Below are 24,426 nucleotides of genomic sequence, written 5' to 3'. Positions count from 1 at the left end.
AAAGTTTCTCCTTCATGCACATACTGATTTATAGTTATTAAGATGGTTAATTTATTCAGTTATCATTTTATTGAACTTTAAAATAGTTTGTGATTATTTCTAGTTTATAAAAAATGACATCAAATATCTTGCCTAAAAGAACGAATTTTATCAATTGATTTATTTTGATAGTTAAGATAAAATAATGATTATAATTGTAGCTTTCTCAAATATGTCAAAATTATAAACATCTATTTTTTAAAAAAACTAAGCAAGCATATAAAGAAAATGGCAAATCTCAATAGTGAGTACTCTACTACCTATAGCCTTCAGCTGAAAAATACATGTAGATTCTAATAGATGAATTTTGAGTAAAATATCAAATACAAATTTTGGGACTTTAATTGGTGAGGTGTATAAATTATAAAATATATTTAATTTTATATGAACAGTCTCTGGAAATTTAGGAATTGAAGATGAAATCTTAAAATAACACATAAAATTGTTTTTGGCTATGTTCTGGGATAACAAGTTTGTTTCTATTGATTTGTATGAAGTAGTGATGTATGCTGGGCACAGTGCTAGATACTGGTTGTGGACTTTAATAAAAATAGTTTTGCCATCGAGGAATTTATAGTGGGGTAGGAAAGAAAGATCAACCCATATATTATGATTAAAATATGCAGTCCTGTAGGAATGAATGCACACAAGAATCAGGATGGCAGTCTAAACTAGGTAACATCCAAAGTGGGTTTTGAATATTAATTATTAGTATCATTATTTAGTGGAGTAATGATACTCAATTAAAGTCCCAGAAGTTGTCATATTAAGAGGACAAGATTTTTTTGTTTGTTTGTTCCTGATGTCCGAGGTACCTGGAACAGTTCATGACACATGACAGAGTTTCAACATATGATTTTTGACTATTCATTCCCTGGAGGAATAAAATGATTATATTCTGGGATAAATTCAGGAACCTAAATTGAGCATGTCTTAAATATATTGTTTTATGGCTTACTTAATATAGCAATCCCTTATTTTATTTTTTCTTGAACATTTATTCATGTAATTTTTAAACAGTTTGGATAAAGAACACTAACTTTGTTGATTATCTTTGTTTCATTTTGCTACTTCTTTAAAGGTATGGCAAACAATAGATTGAGCTGATGGGGTCTGAGTTTCTGTCTAGTATATTAGTCTTTTGTTTTAATAGTCAGAATTATAAATATGAAAATGGGATACCTATTTTGTTTGGAATTTTTCTTTTCTTTTTCTTTGTTTTTAAAATTTTATTTTTATTGTTGAAAGCATTACATATGTCCCCCTTCCCCCCTCCCCCATTGACCCCCTCTATCCCCCCCCAAGGCTTTCTTTGCACTATTGTCTGTGTCCATGAATTATGCATATATGCATATAAGGTCTTTGGTTAATCTCTCCGGACCGTTTCCCTCTGAGTTTCCTCAGTTTGTATGGAGAGATATCTCTTTGCTATGTGGAGCTCAAGTATATCTTCCCTCTACAGAATCAAAGAGGATTAGGATGAGATTATTCTCGTTTTCCTAGGAAAAAGGTGCCAATCATGGAAGCTGTAAAACTAGCTTTTACATATATATGTCATGTGATTTTAACTATTGCTTAAAAGTGAAAATTTGTTAATTGAGAGCTGATGAAAGTGGAAACAGAAATAGCTTATTATTTATAAACACAGTAATAAAATTAGGATAAAGAAGGTTTATCACGGGGGAAAAACAGTGTGCAGAGCTAAGCACATGTAAGACTGGTGAATAAGTAAGGGTTTGAGAATAGATGCAACTGACTATTACAGAAATGCCTTTATATGCACAATTTAAAATTAACATGTATTTGCAAGTAAACACCTCAAAAATTTCACAGGACATCAGTGAAGTTTACTAGTTTACATGTGACATGTCACTATAGTCTTGCCTATGTGAAACGGGAACCAGAATTCTTCAGAACTCTAAAACTAAACCAAGGGTGGAGACTCCTTTCTTTTTACCTAGTTCTTAGCATTACAAGTCTTTCTTTCAACAATCAATTTATAACTTTAGAATAGAGAAGGAAATGGATGAGTTATATTTTTTTATGAATTATATATTATCCAGAAACACCTTTTTTAGTGTTATCTTTGTTAAGCATTTTCAATTATTATAATTTTCGTTGCATATGATCCTTTTACTCCTACTCGCTTTTAGCTTCAAAGGGACTAACAGCATGGCAAATATTAGGAAATTATTTTCATTGTAATGCTAATAAGCTTATTGAATACATATGAATATACAATGATTCTATGTAGTTGAATTGTATGTGTATATACATAATCAATAGTTTTATCGTATTTGCATTATTAACTTTCCTTTATTCTTTTCTTTTCTATTTTTGTTTCATTTTAGTTTTTAATACTTATACCTTAAGGGGTTGTACAGGATAATATGAAATGATGTATACTTATAATTTAAAAAATTTACTGTTTGTGAATATTTTCATTTTCCATGCTAAATTCATCTATAATGATTAATTTATTCTTGTTTAGAATAGATTGAATGGAGTATCTTGGAAATATTGTAGTGATTTGACTACAAACAATTGTTTTATTCCATTGGTACCTTTTTGTTTGGACCGTTATTGACTAGGAAAGAAGCTATTCAATAAAATAGTTACAAAATATACACTTATCTTATTCCTAAAATACCAGTAAGTTATATCTTTGGAAAAATGATATTTTTAAATAGCAGGGGTATAAATGCAGAGTCTTAATTTGGTAGAACTTACTGTTTGTTGCTTTTTTCATTTTGATTATAGAGGTAGTAGTTGAGATTTATATAAATCATATGTGTTTGGTGGCAAACCTCACTGCATTTTGAGATGAATTTTTGGGAGCAGCAATTTAACTTAGGAAATTTACAATGCTTAGCACAAATAAGGCTTAGCTTTTTAGTCTCTGAATTATGTTTAGTTATAGTTTAGCAGAATTGTGAATTATAAAGAAAAGAAAAAAATGTTAACAATTTAAGTATGCACTTTTTATCTATGAGCTGTTTTGACTGGAGATATAAAAATAGATTCAAATCTTTTAATAACCACTTAGTTTTCTAGATTATATATGAAAGAGTAAATGTTGCTGTATTTGTAAAGAGTGCCTTGAGATATAAGGCATTTGCTTTGAGACGAAATGGGGTAAATATTAATTAACCTGACTGAAAAAAATTAACTTATTAGAAATATAACTTAAAAAAGAAGAATCCTTGATATAAGCTATTGCTATGTGTAGATTATTGGAATAAAATTTAAGGAATGGGAAAATATCCCATTTCCATTTAAATTTTTAACATTTATTAATTTTAGAGAGATAGGAAGAGAAAGAAAGAGAAGGAGAGAGAGAGAGAGAGAGAGAGAGATTTGTTATTTGACTTATTCATGCATTTATTGGTTGATTCTTGTATGTGCCCTAACCAGGGTTCAAACTCTCAACCTTGCCATTTCAGGGCAACACTCTAAGTGACCTAGCTACCTGGCCAGGGCCCATTTTTGAAAGAAAGCTTTGAAAACAATTTATTAATTTAATTTTAATAGTAAATTAGCATTATTTTCTATAGGGAAGATATCATCTAACTTGATAGATCTTATGTCTTCCTAGGAGATATACAGGTGCTAAGTTATGTGCATAGAGGAGTTATTGATCATTTCATATATGTTAATATAGTCAACAGCAGTATCAACAATTAGCATCCAATTTAGAAGAGAATGTATTTCTATGTAGGTTACTTACTGCTGAAGACAAGGTTAGGCACAAATTTAGGTACTTAAAGCATATTTTACTAATAAGATGATCTTCCCCATAATGTGAACTAGGTATTGTCAAAGGACATTATATATGTCTTTCCCTTGTCTCCATATTTCTAGGTTAGAAAATATAAAAAAATACTTACCAAACTGATTGTTAAAACAGCTGTTTATGAGGATGAAAATACTGCTTCAAGAATCATACACAAACTTACTAACATTATTTTGGGTGTTTTAACAATCAAAAAGGTTATTATTTAACCTTAATAACATGACCCTTCTAACACATGACTCTTGACATTGTCTTTTAAATTCAAGGAGTTTCTTAGAGCAGTATTCTTAAATTGCATTTTACCAGAGTTCAATCATGTATTTTGACTAACATAATATTAAATGAAAAGTTGTTGCAGTTATTGTACACGCTAGTACTCTGATTTCTGTTGAAGAATGGAGGCAAAAAGGAATAACTTGCCATCCGAACAGCTTTGTGCCCAATAGAAGATGTATTCATTTCTAATAATATGTAAGAAATTATCATAAATTTGGCCATTTAAAACTCACTTTATTTCATCTTAGCTCTATGGGTCAGAATTCTGGGCATCCTGTGACTAGGTTCTTGCTCAGAGGCTAAAATCAAGGTGTCAGCCAGACTTGATTCTTTCTGGGGGTTGTGGAGAAGAGTCTACTTCCAAGTTTCTTCATGTTCCTGAGGTTTGAGGACTGAGGTCCCATTTCCTTGCTAGCTGTCAGCCTTAGCCTGTCTTCGGCTTTTGGAGGCTTCCCACAAGCCTGGGCATGTCACCTCCCCCGTGTTCAATGCCAGCAATAAAGCATCAACCTGCTGTTGAATCTCTCTTACACTTTGAATTTCTCTGAATTTAGGAACGGCCCAGCTTCTTTTAAGGGCTCACCCTATTAGGTTAGGCTCAGGCAGATAATCTACGTTTTGATGAACTCTAAGTTATCTAACCTAATCATGATTAGGGGGAGTTCAATCATAATTTGTGTTTTTAAAACTAGTTATATATCGCACTTCTTTTTGTTCTAATATGATTCGTATTTGATAAGTTCTTGGAGATTAGGGTCTTAATTTAATTGCAATTTTAGGAATCCAAAAGTATTGGTTGTTTGAAATTTTGGTAATTTGATTAAAATGACTAATTTGCTTTGTTCTTTGAAGTACACCTATTCACAGGTTTTTACTCAATAATGTTAAAATAATCTCTTTTTTTTCTGGTTAAATTCTGAAGAGAGTAGTACTTAATTTATATTTTATGAAGCATATCCAACACTTGTTTGGGTAAAATGTGGATGATTAAAAAAACATTTATTTTGAAACCTATAATTTTTAAAATGTCTGTTCTCAATGTAAGTGTATACCTATGTTTTTGTTTTAGGAGTACAAGCTCCCCAGCATGAGAGAATTATTACTGTGTCCACTAATGGAAGTATTCACAGCCCAAAGTTTCCTCATACTTATCCAAGAAATATGGTCTTGGTATGGAGATTAGTAGCAACGGAGGAAAATGTATGGATACAACTTACATTTGATGAAAGATTTGGGCTTGAAGAACCAGAAGATGACATATGCAAGTAAGTTATCATACTTGAAATTCCAACAGATTGTAACAACTGTTATGGTCTTTCAAGTTGCTTCATTCTGATGGTGTGATTTTCAGTGGCATCTTTTGTTCTGTTATGTTTTCCTGCTGATTCAAGAAATTTACAGCCTTATTTAAGCTATGTTTCATTTAAAATTAGAAGACACATACATACAAATACACAGCCATTAGTTTTTTTTCTACTTCTGAACATAATTTGAGAAAAAGTCTGGTAAAAAATACATATAGAATAAAACTGTAAAATAAGGAATTGAGAATAAAAAGCCAAGTGAAGGACTACAGTTGTGCCAGAAAAGTTGTTACCATTAGTGCTGAACATTTTACAGTGGAGCTTCCTGATAGTCAATCAATAAAATAAAGAATACATTATTAAAAGAAAATGCAGTATCTGTGGGTACATATTACCCATCATACCTAGTATTCTTAAGTACAGTACACATATGGATACATTCCTACACATAGGACCAAGAAGTTTTAATATTTCATCACAAAAATTATGGATCTGAAAGCAGAACTAGAAATTTAGGCTAACTTTATGGTTTGGCTGGTAGAAACTTACCATAATTCTCCTAGAAGCATTCATGAACCAAAGTCAGCTGGAGTATTTCATCCACGCAAAAGACCACCTACTGTATGTCATACAAATATTACTCTTTAAATCCTATGTGAATACACTTGTCAAGGTTGGGTGGTCTTATTGAAGATTTTTCACTTCAGTGGCGTTTGTATATCATAAAAATATTTTACTTGAGCTTCCTTGCAGGGTTCATTATTTTCTTTGATATACAAGTTAAAAGAGAATTTTCATTTTGTGGTATATTACAGCTAAAGATTTCAATGCAGATGAAATAAACTTTGTACTTGCTGTCATCACAATTTGTATCTTTAACATTTATATGGTTAGATTTTTTTTCACATTTCTGCATTCTGCAACATTGCATGTCATGTTATTTTTTCTTACATCTATAACCTTAGACTTTGAGAACAGAAGCTGTCCTAGCTACCTATAGAGATTAAGAGAAGTGTCTGCCCTATATATCATTCATATTTTATACCTACACCAACGCTAAAACTCATTTTCCTACCACCCATCTTAGTTTTTCACCGTGCTGTAAACTGTACCAGTTGTCTTCTTGTCATAGATAGGATTTCTTAATATTTTCAAAAGTTGTGAAAAGTTTAAGATATTGTACCATTTCAAAGTAGCCAGTTAGCCTACCACAAGTTCAAGAATGCTGATAGAAGAGAGGAGCCCCTTGGGTCAGAGACAAAGGACTATGTTACAAAAGTAGCAGTAGCCAGAGTATTAGCGCTTTCTCTTCCCCTAATTCCAGTTCCCACAGGTCAGTGCCAAGAGAGCTACATGATACCTGCATGCTGAGTGATTTGTGTTATGGGAGAGGAATTGTTATATATGTGTGTGTGTATGAACATAGTTATGTGTGTATGTATATAATGTATGTGAATCATTAAATAATAATAATTGAACTATCATTCAGCATGTCTAACCTAGGTTGTGACTCAACTCAGCCAGTAAGAGACTCAACTTAAAAAAAGTGACTTTTTCAATAATAGTTCTGAAGTCCCCTCCTTTTGTTTTTCCCTGATTACCCCTCCTATCCCTGCATATCTAATCATTGTCTTAAGCTTTTTTTCACTTCATGGCTTGATTTTCTCTATAATTTTATGCATATATTTCCAAATGTACTGTCCTATAAAAAGTGAATTATTTTTTGCCTGTTTTGAAATATATATATATATTAATGGGATAATACTGAGTGTTTACTTTTGTGACTTGCTATGTACTTCAAAACAAGCAAAACTAAAAAAATATATTTTTAAAGTTAGTTCGTGTCAATGCAGATAGGTTAGATCATTTGCTTACCTTAATAAATAGTCTGTTTCTAATGGCTACCTAGAAATGCATATTAACTTAATGTCTAAAACCAATCACTGTTTATTCCCTTCCCAAAATATGAAGTTACCTGAGAATATTTTAACTACTGTGGAATACTAACTCCCCAGATACCACCACACTATACTGATAAGACAGAACTAAATTTATTGCTTATGTTGGTGACAGAGAAGACCATGTTAACAGCTTTAGTAGACTCTGGGGAGGAAAAGCAAAGGCAAAAATGGGTCTTTCAATGTGGAGACTTGATTAAGATGGGTAAAGGATCAGGATTAAATAGTTTACAATTGGTGGAAACAGGCAGGGTATTTCAGGGAAGAGTTTCATCAATGTTAATATTTTCAGTTGAAGAAGTTAGCGGTTTTTTTGGGAAGTTCATATAAAGAGGAGTAAAGTTAATTGCCTGGGCAATAATGATGGCAATAAAATAGTAATGTCATGCTATTGCAAAGAGAACACTGGTGGGTGTTTTTGTTCTATCACCGAAGCTGGTTAACTACAGTTAACCCCACTTCTCATTAGCATGCATATGATAATTATCCTGGGTTTTAGTTTTGTACTTTTTAACTTCACAGTCAAGACATTGTTTTTATTATTTCATGTAATCTATAGGTGATAAAAAATTATTAGTTTTCTTTAAAATTAAAAAAAATGTTTTGAACATTTTCATCTTTTCCTGTAGTTTATAATAGAATTAATGTGGCATTAGTATTTGCTCATTTATTTACTCTGACATTCAACAAGCACTTCTTGAGCATGAGCACTGTGGTAGGTAATAGGATGACAGCAGTGAGTGGGAAGTGGCTCATACCCTTGTGTAGCTTAGTCTGGATAAGGAGGCAGACAGACAAGTAAACAGTCAAATAAAACAAAATGCCACCAGTCCCAGGATATGGTAAATACGGAGTACAGTTATTACTGTAAATGATTATAGTTAGATAGCTTTGTTGACCATTTTCTACTTCATATCATAACTGTGTATCTTGCTGGTAGCAGTCTATAAATAATTGTTATTAATTTATTGTGGAGAATTGTGTGAAGATGAATTTACCCTGCCAAGCAGACCTCAAAAATTCAAATATTCACTGTCTGTGTTTTGCTCTAGTAGATATAGTTTTCAAGGATAGTATAGGTTTCTTACATCAATTTTACATTGCCAGTATAGGCTGTGGGTGATAAAATTATAAGGAAACAATTGGTTTTTGACAACAACATAAATTATTCCTTAGTTGCATGACCATACAATTGAAATAAAGGAAGACATTGTTTACTTAGCTGATAATGACCTTGGAGATGCATAAGTGCATCATAAGAATCTATTTTCAAAAAAAAATATATATATATATATTTTTCCATGAGCCCCTTAAAAGAACATGCAAGAAAGAAAAGGTACCACTAGGCACTGTTTGGCATGAGTGATCTTAAATTTTAGCCGTGAGAGATCCAAAGGTGTCCCATGAAGCCCTTTACTTACATATTAATTCCCGGCCTGAATCTGCAGAACTGAGAATAAGCAGCTGGGTGTTAGGCTTTAATTCAGAATTTTGGTCCTGTTCATAATGGCAAGAAAAAGATAGATTAAACAAAAGACATTGGTACCTTTTTAAGGTGCACTGTGGAGCCCTGCTAAGACCAGATAAGAAGGTTTGCCTGGTGCTGTGAATGATGAGGTGGCTACTTTCTGTGGTATGCTTACCTCAACCACTGGTGAGGGGAAAGTGGCCTAGATTGGCTTAGGGAATTCATTACTCATCCCCAAGACTTTTTAAGGGCTCATCTGTATCGCAGCACATGCAGATTGGTTACCTAAACAAATGATTTCTGTTTTAAGGAAGAAGGGGAGGCACATTGTAGCTGTGCAGATAAACAGTGGTGTCTGCTATAGTGCTCTGTTGTAGCTAGGAGTGATGTAAGTATTGCAGCACAGAAAGATTAGTTATAATTCAGGAGGTATGGGAATACCATGTGTGGTAAGCCTCCAAGTATAGGTAAGAGTCTACTCTAGTACCTGACTAGCACCTAATGGATTCTCAGTGTAAGTTAGTTAAAATAAAATAATAGGTGTACCTAAGAGAAATACACACTCCAGGCAGAGTTGGACTAGAGATGGCAAAAGGAGGGAATCATTTGCAAATGATGAGTTTCTCTGGAGCAGGAGTTGCCTTGGAGGTGTGTTAAGGGATACAGCTGTTGGTTGAATCAAGTTGTGAAGAACTTTGATTGCTAAGATGGTAGATTGGAACTTCCTTTCTTATGCTGTCAGAAGCTAACAGTTAAAAAAAAAAAAGGGAGCTAAGGGTTTTGTTGCAGAACAAGGTCATAGACTGGTCTATATTTTAGGAAGAGAATAGAAGCATGCAGAATAGATTTGAGGAGAGTTTCAAAGTGATTGGAATAGTTGAAGGAATTTTATTATTTCACAAACACAACATTTATAGGTAAATATTCCTTCAGACTTACACTTTGGCTAAGTAATTCTTTTGTGATTGGTCCATTAACAGAAAACATATTTGCCCTTTTATCATTATCCCTTTTGCTGTTAATATTGTGTGTGATGGAGATGGATGGGTGGGTGTGTGGGTACCCATGCACCTGTGTACAAAGAAAACCTGCAGATATTCCAGTATTTTTTTTTTATTTCAAAGCTGCATTCTCTTTTGTCCCAAGGCACAAGTTATGGGAAGGACAAAATTGCCAGTTTCAATATTTATGACATTAGAAATATTTCTAACCCTAGTCAGTTTGGCTCAGTGGATAGAGCATTGGCCTGAGGACCGAAGGGTCTCGGGTTTGATTCCAGTCAAGGGCATGTATCTTGGTTGCAGGCTCCTCCCCGCCTGGGCCCTGGTCAGGGCTCCTGCAGGAGGCAATCAATCAATGTTTTTCTCTCACATTGATGTTTCTCTCTATCTTTCCCTCTCTCTTTCCATCTCTCTAAAAAATCAATGGACAAATATCCTCTGGTGAAAATTAATGAAAAAGAAATATTTCTATTAGACAGCCCAAAGAATAACTTAGAATGTTAAATGGTCATTATATTATAGAGAAGAGGTGCCCTTCCTCTTTTCTCTGAGGGTTAGTCTGGATTTATATGAGCTTTGAGAAGAGCAGATGATACAGACCCATATTACATCATGTCTGCATGTCTAGGAATATTACAATTCTTCTCCAGTTGCGCCTTAACAAAATATTTTCCTAATAAATTGTGGCATAAATTTAAAAATAGTGGGATTTATACCACAAAGTGTAACTGTAAGACTCAGTTTCCGGTGACCACAAATAATTAGCCAATGACTGTAACAATCTTGTAAAGAAAATGTTTGGATTATGTTACTAAAAATTTCAGGATTAGTCTTTATCCAGCTTCTGAGCAATGCCATTATGTCACTTTTGCTCCACCTCTATAGGCTTGCTTCCCTGTAGTTGACTCCATTCTCAATCAGTCTGTCTTCACATACTGGAAGAGAAAGGACCAAAAGTACAAGATTTAAGCATTTGCAATCCTTGAAGGAGACAGGGACTTTTCCTGTAAAAGTTATTGGAAGAGTTTTGATTGGTCTATTGTTGTTTGGTTTTTTTTTTAAAGATATTTTTATTGATTTCAAAGAGGAAAGGAGAGGGAGAGAGAGGAACATCAATGATGAGAGCAAATCATTGATTGGCTGCCTCTTGCACACACCCCTTTCTGGGGGTCAAGTCCACAACCTGGGCATGTGCCCTTGACCAGAATCGAACCTAGGACCCTTTGGTCCCCAGAGCGACTCTCTATCCACTGAACCAAATCAGCCAGGGCTGATTGGTCTGTTTTGAACTCAGTATCCATCCCTGGGCCAGTTACCTTAGGGGGGGATAGGGTCATGTGTTACTGTGTTTGTCAACATTTGGGTCGTGTGCCCATCCCTAAGCCAAGCAATGAACTGTGATTGGTGGAGACATTGTCTCTGAAAGCAGGAAACTGGTTTTTTACCCATTTGAAAGAGGAAGAGGTGGTGGTGGTGGCGGCACAAAAATAACAGTCTCCACTCTCGGTGATAAGGACCAAAAGGAGCCGAAGGTCAGCTGTCAAATTTACACTTCCTGTTTTTGCTACCTGCACTTTTGGCCACAGAATAGAGTTTTCTTTAGAGTGAAGATTTTTGCCAGTGCCCTTTCAGCAGCTCTTGACTGTAGTTTGCTCAACGGCATAATTTATAGTTTTGTTATCCTTTGACCTCTGTAGCAATTACTTTTGTAATGTAAAAAAAAAAATCTTCCCAAGAGGGCTGAAAATGAAGGGTGGGGACCTGACCAAGTCTGAGATCAAGGGACTCTGCCCTTGGCTAATGAGATGTTTTGGTTTTATGTTTTGAAATGTTCAAAATCAACATTCTAAGTAGAGAAAGAATGTATCCTGTAACTCCCAAAACTCACGTCTGGTTCACCCAGTGTCTGTCTCTCACGGAGACTTTACCTTTTTTCTTGCATTTTATTTTCTGCTCTTCTACCCCCAGTATTGCCCCCTCTTCCTTGCCTTCCTTTTCCCACCTTCCCTGTTTGTTTATTGCCCAGAGATCATGTTCCTATGTTGATTCAAAAAGAGTGTTCTGGTTTGCACTCTTTGAGGACCTAGGGAATATTGTGATGCCATTCTTGTGCCATGCCTTTACTTTCAGTGGCTGCCTTGCTCTCACTGGGGTAATGATGGGATCTCTTCTTTGAATTGTGAAATTGGAACAATGGTATGAAATATGGGCAAATCCCAGGTGCAAAGAAATACCCATATTACTAGCTAGCTAGTTATCTGTTTATATTATTTTATCAAAAATGAAAAACCAAGCAAGAGTAATAGAGTAATAATCAATAATAAAGGACTTATAAATGTACACATTTTAGATATGTTGTGACATTTCTACAATAGTCTCTCTTTTCTCAGCTTCTTCAAGGGTTTATGCTGTTATCTCCAACATTATGTTAATAATATTTTGCTCTATGAGCTTACAAATAATATACTGTCTTTAATTCATTTGGCACCAAATCTTGGAGAGTTAAACTCTCTTCAAATCTCTATTTATGGAACAACCTACCTCCGAAAAAAGTAAATCTTTATTATTTTTATCCTCACCTGAGGACATTTTTTCCATTGATTTTTAGAGAGAGTGGAGGGGAGAGGGAGAGAAACACCAATGTGAGAGAGACATCCATTGGTTGCTTCCTGCATGCCCCCAACCAGGGCTGAGTGCCTGCAACCAAGATACGTGCCTTTGACTGGAATTGAACCCAGGATCCTTCAGTCCACAGGCTGATGCTCTAATCCACTGAGCCAAACTGGTTAGAGCAGAAATCAATCTTTAAGCTACCTCCACTGGCGTTTATAATACAGGCGGGTGCTGACTTAGGATTTATTTCTAAGTGATTGATGAAATTATTTCTAATTATTATTTGATTTCTCCTCTAATGGTTTTGCCAGTGACTGAAAATATATACATTTTACAAAAGGATTATTGTTTTGCTATGTAATTAACAAAGTTTAAATTAAGATATTTAACAAAACCTTTCCAAATTAAGCTTAAACAATTTTATTGCATCTGATCACATGTATAGGAAGAGAATGGTAGTTAAGGACCACTGTGCCTGCTTCCTTGGCAGTGTTGTTCAAATTTACCACTGCTTTCAGCAAAAGGAATGATCTGAATATTATCTCCTATCCCATGTTTACTGTAGGCAGAGTAGCAGAACTTTGAGTCCCAATAGACTGACTCTGTGAAAGTAGAAGCAACTGTTATCATTCAGTAAAACTTTCAGAAAACAAGTGAATAATAAAGGATTTTCCCCTGGTACATAGATAATCTCATAGAAATCAAGGAGAATGTTCTTTTATTGGATTAACATATTTAAAGAAAAGTGCTACAAAAAGGATCTTACTTCAACTTAACATTTCATTAAGACAAATCAAGAGAACCTTATCTTAATGTATCACAGTGCTTATCTAAGGCTATGGTTTAGGGTGGCTACGACTTGCCTCAGGTTAGTTGAAACTGAATGTTGGTTATGATGGATGCTTGTGTAAGCCAGTCCCTGGCTTAAGAACCATTGGGAAGACCTCTGTGTATTTATAGATAGTCCCTCAGAGGTGAGCAATTAGTAACCTACTTGCTAATAGGTGGGTACCTACAGGTGTCCCTCTGCTTTTCATGAGTTTGCATTACTCCACTTTGCTTTCATGAAATTTAGTACCCCTTTTTTGCTAACTGAAAGAAATCTGAAGAGGATAGTGTTCAGCTTCTGTTTTGCAGCAAGTGTTATAGAGGCAGCAGGCAAACCAAGCAGTTGTGGCAAACTTCCAAGCTCTTTTCCCTGGAAACTACATCATCAGCATCTCAGCATCAAGCCACCATAGCTTTGAACTGTGCCTGTCAGCATTTGTGCTCTATCTTGACTCATTTTGTGCATGGGTTAGCAAGATGAGTCCTAAGGTATCCGAAAGCCTAAGAGACCTCTGAAGGATGTTATGCTAATTAATATTTTCCATCATGGTGAACAAAATAAAGACATTGTATGTTATTCAATTTTGGATCTGGAAACACTCCCAATTTTTTCCATATCAATTAATGAGAATTGCTTCTTTAAGCAGTTTCAGCTTACATAAGAACACTCTCCTTGAGGATAGTGAGGGGAACCAGTGTTAATTTGGGAAATGAAAATTTCCTAGTGTGCAGGTACCATACTGATCCTTTAGCTCTTTTTGGTAGGATGAATTGGCAAGTTACTTAAATGAGGGAGTTAATTTACTAGGAAGAACACTGGCTTGCTTGGAATGCCCAACATGTTTCAGATTCACTTCTGTCATTTACTGTTATCTCTATGGCCTTGGTATAATCCTTAGCCTGCTTTATCCTTCTATGCTTAAAATATAATTTAAAATATAATCTTGGGTTCCACATGAAGATTTAAGTCTCTTCCAACACTCAACTGTTTTCCTAGAATATTCACAAATATATGGAGACACTGACATTTATTTTGCCTTCATTCAAAAAGGTAATCTATATCTTATCTAATAAAAGATAAACATGCATATTGACCGTATCTCTGCTACACTCACAACCACGCCCACCAGCCAATCAGAGCGACTATATGCAAATTAACCCAACCAAGATGGTGGCCAGCTGCCATGGAGCTGGAGCAAGCAGGAGGCTTGGTTGCCCCGGTGATGGAGGAAGCCAAGCTTCCCACCAGCCCTGGCTACTGTGGCCTCTGCGAAAGGCAACAAAGTTTAATTATAGAAGCTAAATAAATCTCAGATACCTGCTTCCAGCCAGCCTCCACTGGGAGCTTGGGTGGCTGGGGGCCGTAGCGAGCCTGCAAACAGCCATCAACCCCTCACCCAGGCTGGCCACACCCTCATGGGGTGAGAGTCCCCACTGGGGGGCTTGACTAGCCTGGAAACAGCCATCAGCCCCTCACACAGGCTGGCCAGGCACCCTAGCTGGGACCCCCACCCTGAAGGGGCTCTGGCCAGCCTGCAAACAGCCATCAGCCACTCACCCAGGATTGCCAGGCACCCCAGCAGGACCCCCCTCCCTGAAGGGGGTGTGGGCAGCCTGAAAATGGCCCTCAGCCCCTCACCCAGGCTGGCCAGGCATTCCAGTGGGTACCCCCACACTGAAAGGGGTGTGGCCAGTCTGAAAATGGCACTCAACCCCTCACCCAGGTTGGCTAAGCACCCCAGCGGGACCCCCACCCTGATCTGGGACACCCTTCAGGGCAAACCAGCCGGCCGCCACCCATGCACCATGCCCCTATCTACACTAATAGAAGACAAAGATGCTAATTGACTGTACCTTTGCTATGCCCAAAGCCACGCCCACCAGCCAATCAGAACGACTGTATGCAAATTAACCCAACCAAGATGACCGCCCGAAGCCACGAAGCTGGAGCCAGCATGAGGCTTGGTTGTCCCGGCGATGGAGGAAGCCAAGCTTCCAGCCAAACCTGACCCGGCTGAGGCCTCCGCTCATGGCAACGAAGTTTCAATTATAGAAGAGAAATAAATCCCAGATACCAGCTTCCAACCAGCCTTCACTGGAAGCTTGGGTGGCTGGGGGCTGTTGCCAGCCATAAACAGCCATCAGCCCCTCACCCAGGCTGGCCAGGCACTCCTATATAATAAAAGGGTAATATGCAAATTTACCCTAACAGCAGAATGACTGGGAATGACTGGTCACTATGACACACACTGACCACCAGGGGGCAGACGCTCAATGCAGGAGCTGCCCCCTGGTGGTCATTGCGCTCCCACAGGGGGAGCTCTGCTCATCCACAAGCCACGCTGATGGCTGCCAGTACAGTGGTGGTGGTGGGAGCCTCTCCTGCCTCCTCAGCAGCACTAAGGATGTCTGACTGCAGCTTAGGCCTGCTCCCTGCTGGCAAGTGGACATCCCCTGAGGGCTCCTGGGCTGCCAGAGGGATGTCTGATTGCCAGCTAAGGCCCAATCCCCCAGGGAGCGGGCCTAAGCCAGCAGGTGGACATTCCCCAAGGGGTCGCAGACTGTGAGAGGGCACAGGCTGGGCTCAGGGACCCCCCCCAGTGAGTGCACAAATTTTTGTGCACCGGGCCTCTAGTATATATATATAAACCTAGGCGACTGAATGACCAAATAACCGGTCTACCGGTCACTATGATGCTCACTGACCTCCGGGGCAGAGGCTCAATGCAGGAGCTGCCCCCTGGTGTTCAGTGCATTCCCACTGGCAACCGCCCTCGGCTGGCCAGCCCCCTCTATCGGCCCCAGGGGGCAGACTGGCTGGCCAACCTCTCATGGCTCTTCCCCCCAGGCGGCTGTCCCCAACCCCCCATTGGCCCCAAGTGCCGGCCAGGCCGAGGAACCCCTCCATGCATGAATTTGTGCACAGGACCTCTAGTCTATAGGAAAACGATCTTCTGCATATCATTCCAGACATCCTTCCGGATGAAGCCAAGGTAGTGGGGCCAAGGCACAGGTGGTTAGGGGCTATCAGGCAGGCAGGCAGATTGGTTAGGGATGATCAGGCAGGCAGGCAGAGTGGTTAGGGGCGATGAGGCAGACAGGAAGGCAGTGGTCCTGGATTTCAAGAGGGATTTCCGACTGCTAGTTTAGGCCCAGTCCCCCAGGGGCATCCCCTGAGGGGTCCCAATGGATTGCGAGCGGATGCAGGCCAGGCTGAGGGACATCCCCTCCCCTCTCCCGCGTGCACAAATTTCATGCACCAGGCCTCTAGTAGTTTTATAAAAGTTTTTTGAAAATATTACAGTTTAAGGTACTATAACCTTTCTGTTTCTATAAAAAAAATCAAATCACTTCATGTTTCTTGATTTATACACAATACCTAGGATTAAGATCCATTTTTAATTTGACAATAGTTGTAAATGGTAAATTCTTAACATTTTGGTAAACTCCATATTGTAATCAGTAAAAGTAGCTTTCTGGAAATGCCACTGCTATAACATAGTCCTGCTCATTCTCTCATCATCCCACACCTGTTCTGAGGAAGTAATGTAACATTACCTGTGTCTTACCTAGCTAGCCCCATTCCTTTCCATTTTTGAGCTTTAAAAATCATGTTCCTTTAATTAATTTATTTTTTAAATATGTTTTTTTTAAATATATTTTATTGATTTTTTTACAGAGAGGAAGGGAGAGAGACAGAGAGTTAGAAACATCGATGAGAGAGAAACATCGATCAGCTGCCTCCTGCACATCTCCCACTGGGGACGCGCCCGCAACCCAGGCACATGCCCCCGACCGGAATCGAACCCGGGACCCTTCAGTCCACAGGCCGACGCTCTATCCACTGAGCCAAACTGGTTTCGGCTTAAATATGTTTTATTGATTTTTTACAGAGAGGAAGGGAGAGGGATAGAGAATTAGAAACATTGATGAGCAAGAAACATGGATCAGCTGCCTCCTACACAGCCCCTACTGGGGATGTGCCCACAGCCAAAGTACATGCCCTTGACAGGAATCAAACCTGGGACCCTTCAGTCTGTAGGCCAATGCTCTATCCACTGAGCCAAACCAGTTAGGGCAAGAATCTTCTTCCTTTTAAATTAATATGACAAAAATGTTACTGCTTGGACATCCATCAGGTGCTCAGCTGTTTCTTTTGCCATTTTCAATCTCTTTACTGTATAACTCAAAACCATGAAGAATTCCTAAATTTAATGGAACCAAGAATTTTTTGATTCAGTATGCTTTCATAGTTATGAAGTATTATTGGACATACAATTCATTTTGAAATTTCATTGCCCAAAGATTTTTTTCCCACCAAAAAAGTTATTCCTCATAGCTGTTTCAAGCACTTGAAAAACGTTTGAATACAATTTCAAATCTCAAGCACACTATGCTCCCATCTGCTGGGAAACAGACTGTTTCCCCATAGGGCAGCTGATTTAACCCCCTACTCCTTTCTCCACAGAAACCCCATGCAGTAACTTAAAAGCACCATCTCCTTCTTGACCTTTCTATCTGTAGCTTTCCGTCTTAGCCCCTCAGTTTGAACAATCAAGCTAGTTCATGATATCAAAATATTTGTGTAAATGGAACCAGTCATAATTTATTGCTTCTAAAATTATTTCACAGGATTGTGGTAGGCACTGTTTTTGCTGAGGCACTGAGGTTAAACTCGCTGGAAATGAGTCCTGCACTATATATTATCCTAGGGTATTTTGAGGGGGGGAAAATCTCTCTGATCAGTTTACCTACTATTTATCTAGATTAAGAACTTCCAAATGAGTGACTGTTAATAGTCAGACATCATGCTGCAAATTGTGACATTCCTCTTTTGAGCTTAGCAAAATTCAGTTACTTGTTAATATAGCTCAACAATTATAATATGAATAATTTCTTAGAAGATAAAAAAGGAAGCTTTGAAATCTATTCAGAATTTTCCAGGTAGCATAAAAAGAAAGGGAAAAAAGGAAAAGAGAAGGGAAGAAAGAAAAAGAAAGGGAGGGAGGAAGAAAGAAAGGAAGGGCTCAGCCAGTGTCACTCAGTAGTCAGGGTTCAATTCCGGTCAGGGCATATGCCCTGGTTGCAGGCTCAATCCCCTGTAGGGGGCGTGTGGGAGGCAACTGACTCTCTCCCTCTCCCTTCCTCTCTGAAGTCAATCATATATATATATACTAGAGGCCCGGTGCACAAAAATTTGTGCACTCACTGGGGGTTCCCTCAGCCTGGCCTGTGCCCTCTCGCAGTCTGGGACCCCTCGGGGGATGACCACCTGCTGGCTTAGGTCCGGTCCCTGGGGGGATGGGGCCTAAGCTGGCAATCAGACATCCCTCTGGCAGCCCGGGAGCCCTCGGGGGATGTCCACTTGCCAGTAGGGAGCAGGCCTAAGCTGCAGTCAGACATCCTTAGTGCTGCTGAGGAGGTGGGAGAGGCTCCCACCACCACTGCTGTACTGGCAGCCGTCAGCGTGGCTCGTGGCTGAGCAGAGCTCCCCCTGTGGGAGCGCACTGACCACCAAGGGGCAGCTTCTGCATTGAGCGTCTGCCCCCTGGTGGTCAGTGTGTGTCATAGTGACCAGTCATTCCCAGTCTTTCTGCTGTTAGGGTCAGTTTGCATATTACCCTTTTATTATATAGGACAGAGGCCTGGTGCATGGGTGAGGGCCAGCTGGTTTGCCCTTCAGGGTGAGGGTCCCCACTGGGGTGCTACTGGGGTGCCTAGCCAGGCTGGGTGAGGGGCTGATGGCTGTTTTCAGGCTTTTCAAGCTTCCCCAGCGACAGAAGCTCCCAGCCTCTCCTTTTTTTCTTTTTTTTTTTCTTTCTGGGATTTATTTACCTTCTATAATTGAAACTTTGTAGCCTGGAGTGGAGCTCAGAGCTGGCCAGGGCTTGGCTTCCTCCATCGCCAGGGGCAACCCAAGGCTCCATCTCTGTGGCCATAGCCGCTGAAAGCAGGTATCTAGGGTTTATTTACCTTCTATAATTGAAACTTTGTTGCTTTGAGTGGAGCTTAGAGCCATCCGCCATAGGCAGGAAGTTGGCTTCCTCCATCATTGGGGCAACCAAGCCTCCTGCTTGCTCCAGCTCCGTGGCAGCTGGCCACCATCTTGGTTTGGTTAATTTGCATATAGTCGCTCTGATTGGCTGGTGGGCATGGCTCAAGGAATAGCGAAAGTATGGTCAATTTGCATGTTTGTCTTTTATCAATGTAGATATATATATATATATATATATATATATATATATATATATTTTTTTTTTTTTTTTTTAAAGGAGGTGGGACGGGAAGAAGATGACCTCTGAAGGTTACAGGCTTGCAGACTACATTCCTTTTCTGATGCTCCCAGGCTGAGAGCCTGGTAGAGAACCCAAGCAGATAGGTGCCATGTAATAAAGTCTACCATTTATTGAGCACCTCTTCTTTGCCAAACCCTGAGCTAATTTGTTACCCACATAAACTCTAATTGTCCAACAACCCTTCACAGTTGGTATTATCCCTATTTTACAAAGGAGGATAAAGGCTAAAAGAGGCTATAAATTTGTCCTAATATACAGAGTAGTAAATGGTAGGGATGGTATCCACACCTTTGCTCTAAGGCAATGGTTTTCAACCTTCCTAATACTGCGACCCTTTAATACAGTTCCTCATGTTTTGGTGACTCCCAACCATAAAATTATTTTCGTTGCTACTTCATAACTGTAATTTTGCTACTGTTATGAATCGTAATGTAAATATCTGATATGCAGGATTTATTTAGGAGACCCCTGTGAAAGGGTCGTTCAACCCCCCAAAGGGGTCGTGACCCACAGGTTGAGAATCGCTGCCTAAGGTTTAGTTTTAAACAAGAATAGAATTTTCACTATCTCTATTAGCTATTAGCTTATTATTTGCTAGGCAAGAAAAAACATCATTATTGGTCTTGTTCTTTTCTGTTCATCTTAAAACTAAATAAAAATAACACCTTGTAAAAGAGTTTAAATCATTAAGAAAGTCATGATCATTTGAACAATTGACTCCGTATTTGATGATTTTGATAATAAAGTAGCCATAGGTTTATAATACATAATTCCATCCCCAAACTGCTAATAATTGGAGTTTGTGATCATCAAATCTTTTACAATTGGAACAAAGTTCAAGTTTAATTATGCTCTTGTTTACTGGGCTGTGATTAGGGGATGTGAATTGATGCTCCTGTAATGAGAGATTTAATATGTGCTTATTGAACACCCACCCAGGTTAATGAGGCCTGAGCAATTGAGCAGAAATGTTAATATAACCCTAGTCCTCAGGGAACATCTAAACTAGATACTTTTGCTGGAAGGAAACAAGATAATTTGAAATTAAATGCTAAATTGTGAAGAATAGAATGTATTTGCAAAGGATAGACATCTGAACAGACATGAACAGGCTGGTAGGAGGTCACCAGTAGGATGACTGCCAAGATACATCAACAGTTAATATTTACCTTCACGAGTTCACCACTGGAATGCAGCCTTTAGCTGAGATAACTCATAATCTGATATGAATGGCACATTGAACAGTGATTGGTTTCTCAAAAACAGGCTTATATGAACCAACTCTCAAAATACCAACCTATAACCCAGAATTATATGTATTAAATTTAAAAGAAAAATAGAACATCCAAGCTTCTGACTTGACAAAGAAGAAAATAAATTACTATTGATAGTTTTGTATATGACATGTGTGTCCCTGTATGTTCTATGAAAATGGCATGATAAAATAGGCCTGTTTTTTAAAGCAAAAAGTCTCACAGTGGTGTAGAGAAATGGTGTGTGGAGGGTGGAGGAGGAAAAGTATGGGTTAAGCAGTGGTTCTCAGCCTTCTGGCCCTTTAAATACAGTTCCTCATGTTGTGACCCAACCATAAAATAATTTTCGTTGCTACTTCATAACTGTAATGTTGCTACTGTTATGAATCATAATGTAAACATCTGATATGCAGGATGGTCTTAGGCGACCCCTATGAAAGGGTCGTTTGACCGCCAAAGGGCTCGTGACCCACAGGTTGAGAACCGCTGGGTTAGAGAGTCTTTAGGGGAGGCTATTGGAGTAATCTGGATGGATTTCTGTCCTAAGAGAAGGAATAAACAAAATTATTTTGAAATAAACAAAGATAGATGAACTAATAATTTGTGAGATGGGCTGTGTGTGAGAAGGGTAGGGATTAACCACAGAACACTTCAAAATTCATTCATCTACTGTTTAAGAAAGCAGGTGGTAAGAATTAGAAGAAAAACTCATCTTCAGTTCTGCTTGTTTCTTTCCTTTGAAAAGGTAAAATGTTTATTCCGAGAATGATTGGTAATAAGAATAAGTGTTGAGTTTACTAGAAAATATGTAATGAAAACTACTTTTCTAACCTTTATTCAGTTGAGTGACCACTACTGTGGATGAAGTATGTGTCCTCAGTTAGCTGAGCTTCCTAGTCAGAGGAGACAGATTTGAAAAAGAAGCAGTAAGATAGCTAAGCCATTGAATTAAAATACAGCAAGTTGCATAACAAGTATTAAGCTAGTTTGCCACATACATACAGCGAAATCAAAGTGCTCACCAGATGAATGACCAGTATGTGAGAATATGAAGGATGATAACATTATAAAGAATTTCAAAAAATAGTGTCGGACTTATTAATTTGAATGAAGTCTAGTGTCTTTTTCAAAAGCTATTTGCATTTTTAAAGACAATTAGTCATGCTTGTTTGTGAATAGCCAGAACTGGGGGAAAAAAGAAAAAATGATCAAGAGTATAAATATTACTTATATAGGAATACTTCAATACCACATGTATAATCATGACTATTTGGTGGTGTGCTCTGACTCTATATACAGTGGGGCCTTGACTTACGAGTTTAATTCGTTCCGTGACGAAGCTCATAACTCAAATTACTCGTATGTCAAATCTTAAAGTGAACGAGTGAGACATGTGATTCTGGGCTGATGTTGTGGCGTTCACTGTGACGTTTGCTGTGCCAACTAGCAGTGGGGTATCTGAAGCTGGCTCGTAACCCGATTTTTAGCTCGCAACTCAAAGCAAAAAATCGGCCGAGAGACGGCTCGTATCTCGAAAAACTCATTAGTCGGGACACTCGTAAGTCAAGGCCCCACTGTATTTGGATATATATATGCACGTTAGCATATGATGTATGTGTAAGCTCACTCAACCAACCTCCATCCATCACACAACACTCATTTAGTCCCTGCTATGTGTGCACCAAATATCATGCTAAATTTGGGGACTAAAAAGATTATTAGATGGGCCCCTGGCTTCTAGAAAGCATTGACTCATAAGGGGACAAGCACTTAAAAGCATATAATTCAAAATCGTAACGGGTGTGGTGTGGACCATGCTGTGGAAAGCTGCAGCCTTTGGCTGTGGGACTCACAGGCAGCTTCTCAGAGGAGGTCATTTTTAGCTCAAATCTGAAGAATAAGTGAACATGTGCCAAGAGGAGTGTTGGGAGTAATATGATTGATAGTGAGAAGCTTAAATCAATCAACGTTTTAAATATTGAGCATGGAACCCTCTAAAACAAAGGATTCCATGCTCAATATTTAAAAAGTTGCCATTATGCAATTTCTAAGTATATCCAACAAAATGTACCGCCGTTATGTGCTTGGAACCCATTAGTCATAACTTGGTGATATAAAGTACGTTCTTGACCTATGACAGGGATATTACTGCTGGAGTTGCTGTACTAAAAAATGTGATCATATTTGCCATCTGGTGAAATAGGCAGTCTCGCCCAGGTTGAGGTTCACAAATAACTAAAGCCCCAAGTAACCCACAATTACTCAGTTGCCCAAAGGCTCGCAAGTAGAATGGAAAGTTGTCTATGTTCATCAGATCCCTGAACTGATGCTTGGGGTGGGGGTACGAGGAGAAGGCCCACTGCTTGATCTTTTGTTTTCCTTTAGCATTTGAAATATTTTAGTTCTTAGAACAACCAAATGGAATGGGTCCTTGTGCCATAGTGTCCCATAGTAGATAAAGTCTGGGGACGTGGAGATTACAAAAAAATAAAAATAAAAAAAATAATTGCAGTTTCTGCCTTTAAAGAACTTATAGTCTAAGTTTATATTTGGAATTGCCCTATGCTAGACAATATTTTAAGGGCATTTAAGTGCATATTTCATGTTTTAAACTCTAGTTTAAGTGAAAATATAAACAGCTTTATAATTGAAACCAGAATCCATACATGACTATAAGTGGCTATGTGTTGGACCTCAATTTTGCCTATGTGTGTGCTAATTAACACAGCTTTTCTGAACTAACGAGGTCTAGTTTCTGTTTGGTTCTATCAAATTACTAAAATAATATTAAACAGAGGGTCTCACATTACGAAACGGTTTGGAACGCTCATCTTTATTTTTATTATATTCTTGTTTACCTATAAGACTAATGCCATTAAGAAGTGAGATGCATGATTGATTCCTGGTGTTTTTCAGAGAGGGGAATTGAGGTAATAAGTAGGTAGATAAAAATTTGGGGGTATATGAATAGAAGTCATGAGATAATATAAAAAAGGCTATCCTATTTCTGTCAGGGAGTGAGAAATCTAAGAGAAAACATCTGGAGCAAAAGAGGAAATGAAGTGAGTGATACGTTTGAAACTGTTAAAAGCTGCTAAATTTTCTGGTAGCACAGGAACCTATTAAAGGCTATGGTAGGAATCCTGACTATTAAAGCACCTTAAAGGGGTCATTTTAACAGGATAAGGAAAGAAATAAATACAGAGCAAGGGAAAATTTCAAAAGTGAGAAGAGGAAAATAAAACAAACTTAAGGCCAAAAAACCCTGCCTAGGGATATTGCCCAGGAAGGCAGATTTAGCCAAGTGGGCACCAAGCCTAGTATTTCTTATTTCCCCTTTCTTGCTGCAAAATATGAAGTAATCGCCTTAGCAGGACTTATTACAGTGATCAAATCACCTAACAATCTGAAATGTTTCCTTTCATGTGAAGATTTTTGTTTTATTTTGTTTCTTGAGAAATGAGTTCTCTCTCTCTCTCTCTCTCTCTCTCTCTCTCTCTTTCTCTTTCTCTCTCTCTCTCTCTCTCATCAGGTTCTCTATATAATCAGGTTCTGTGGGAAATATAATCTCATATATCCCATAAATCTTTTGTCATA

The 24,426-nt window shown here is 38.3% G+C and overlaps 1 protein-coding gene across 2 annotated transcripts in view; it reads left to right on the top strand.

Annotated features, from left to right (window-relative positions):
* The window catches only part of PDGFC (platelet derived growth factor C), a 186,934-nt gene that overhangs the window by 97,694 nt on the left and 64,814 nt on the right, over positions 1-24,426 (top strand). For both annotated transcript variants that reach the window (XM_059697701.1, XM_059697700.1), the window contains one exon: positions 5,178-5,373. In XM_059697701.1, the coding sequence (XP_059553684.1) occupies positions 5,178-5,373 (196 nt within the window). The remainder of the gene's footprint in view (positions 1-5,177; positions 5,374-24,426) is intronic.

This window comes from Myotis daubentonii, chromosome 5 (genome assembly GCF_963259705.1).
Source record: "Myotis daubentonii chromosome 5, mMyoDau2.1, whole genome shotgun sequence".
NCBI lineage: Eukaryota > Metazoa > Chordata > Mammalia > Chiroptera > Vespertilionidae > Myotis > Myotis daubentonii.
This window is presented reverse-complemented; position numbering and strand designations above follow the sequence as displayed.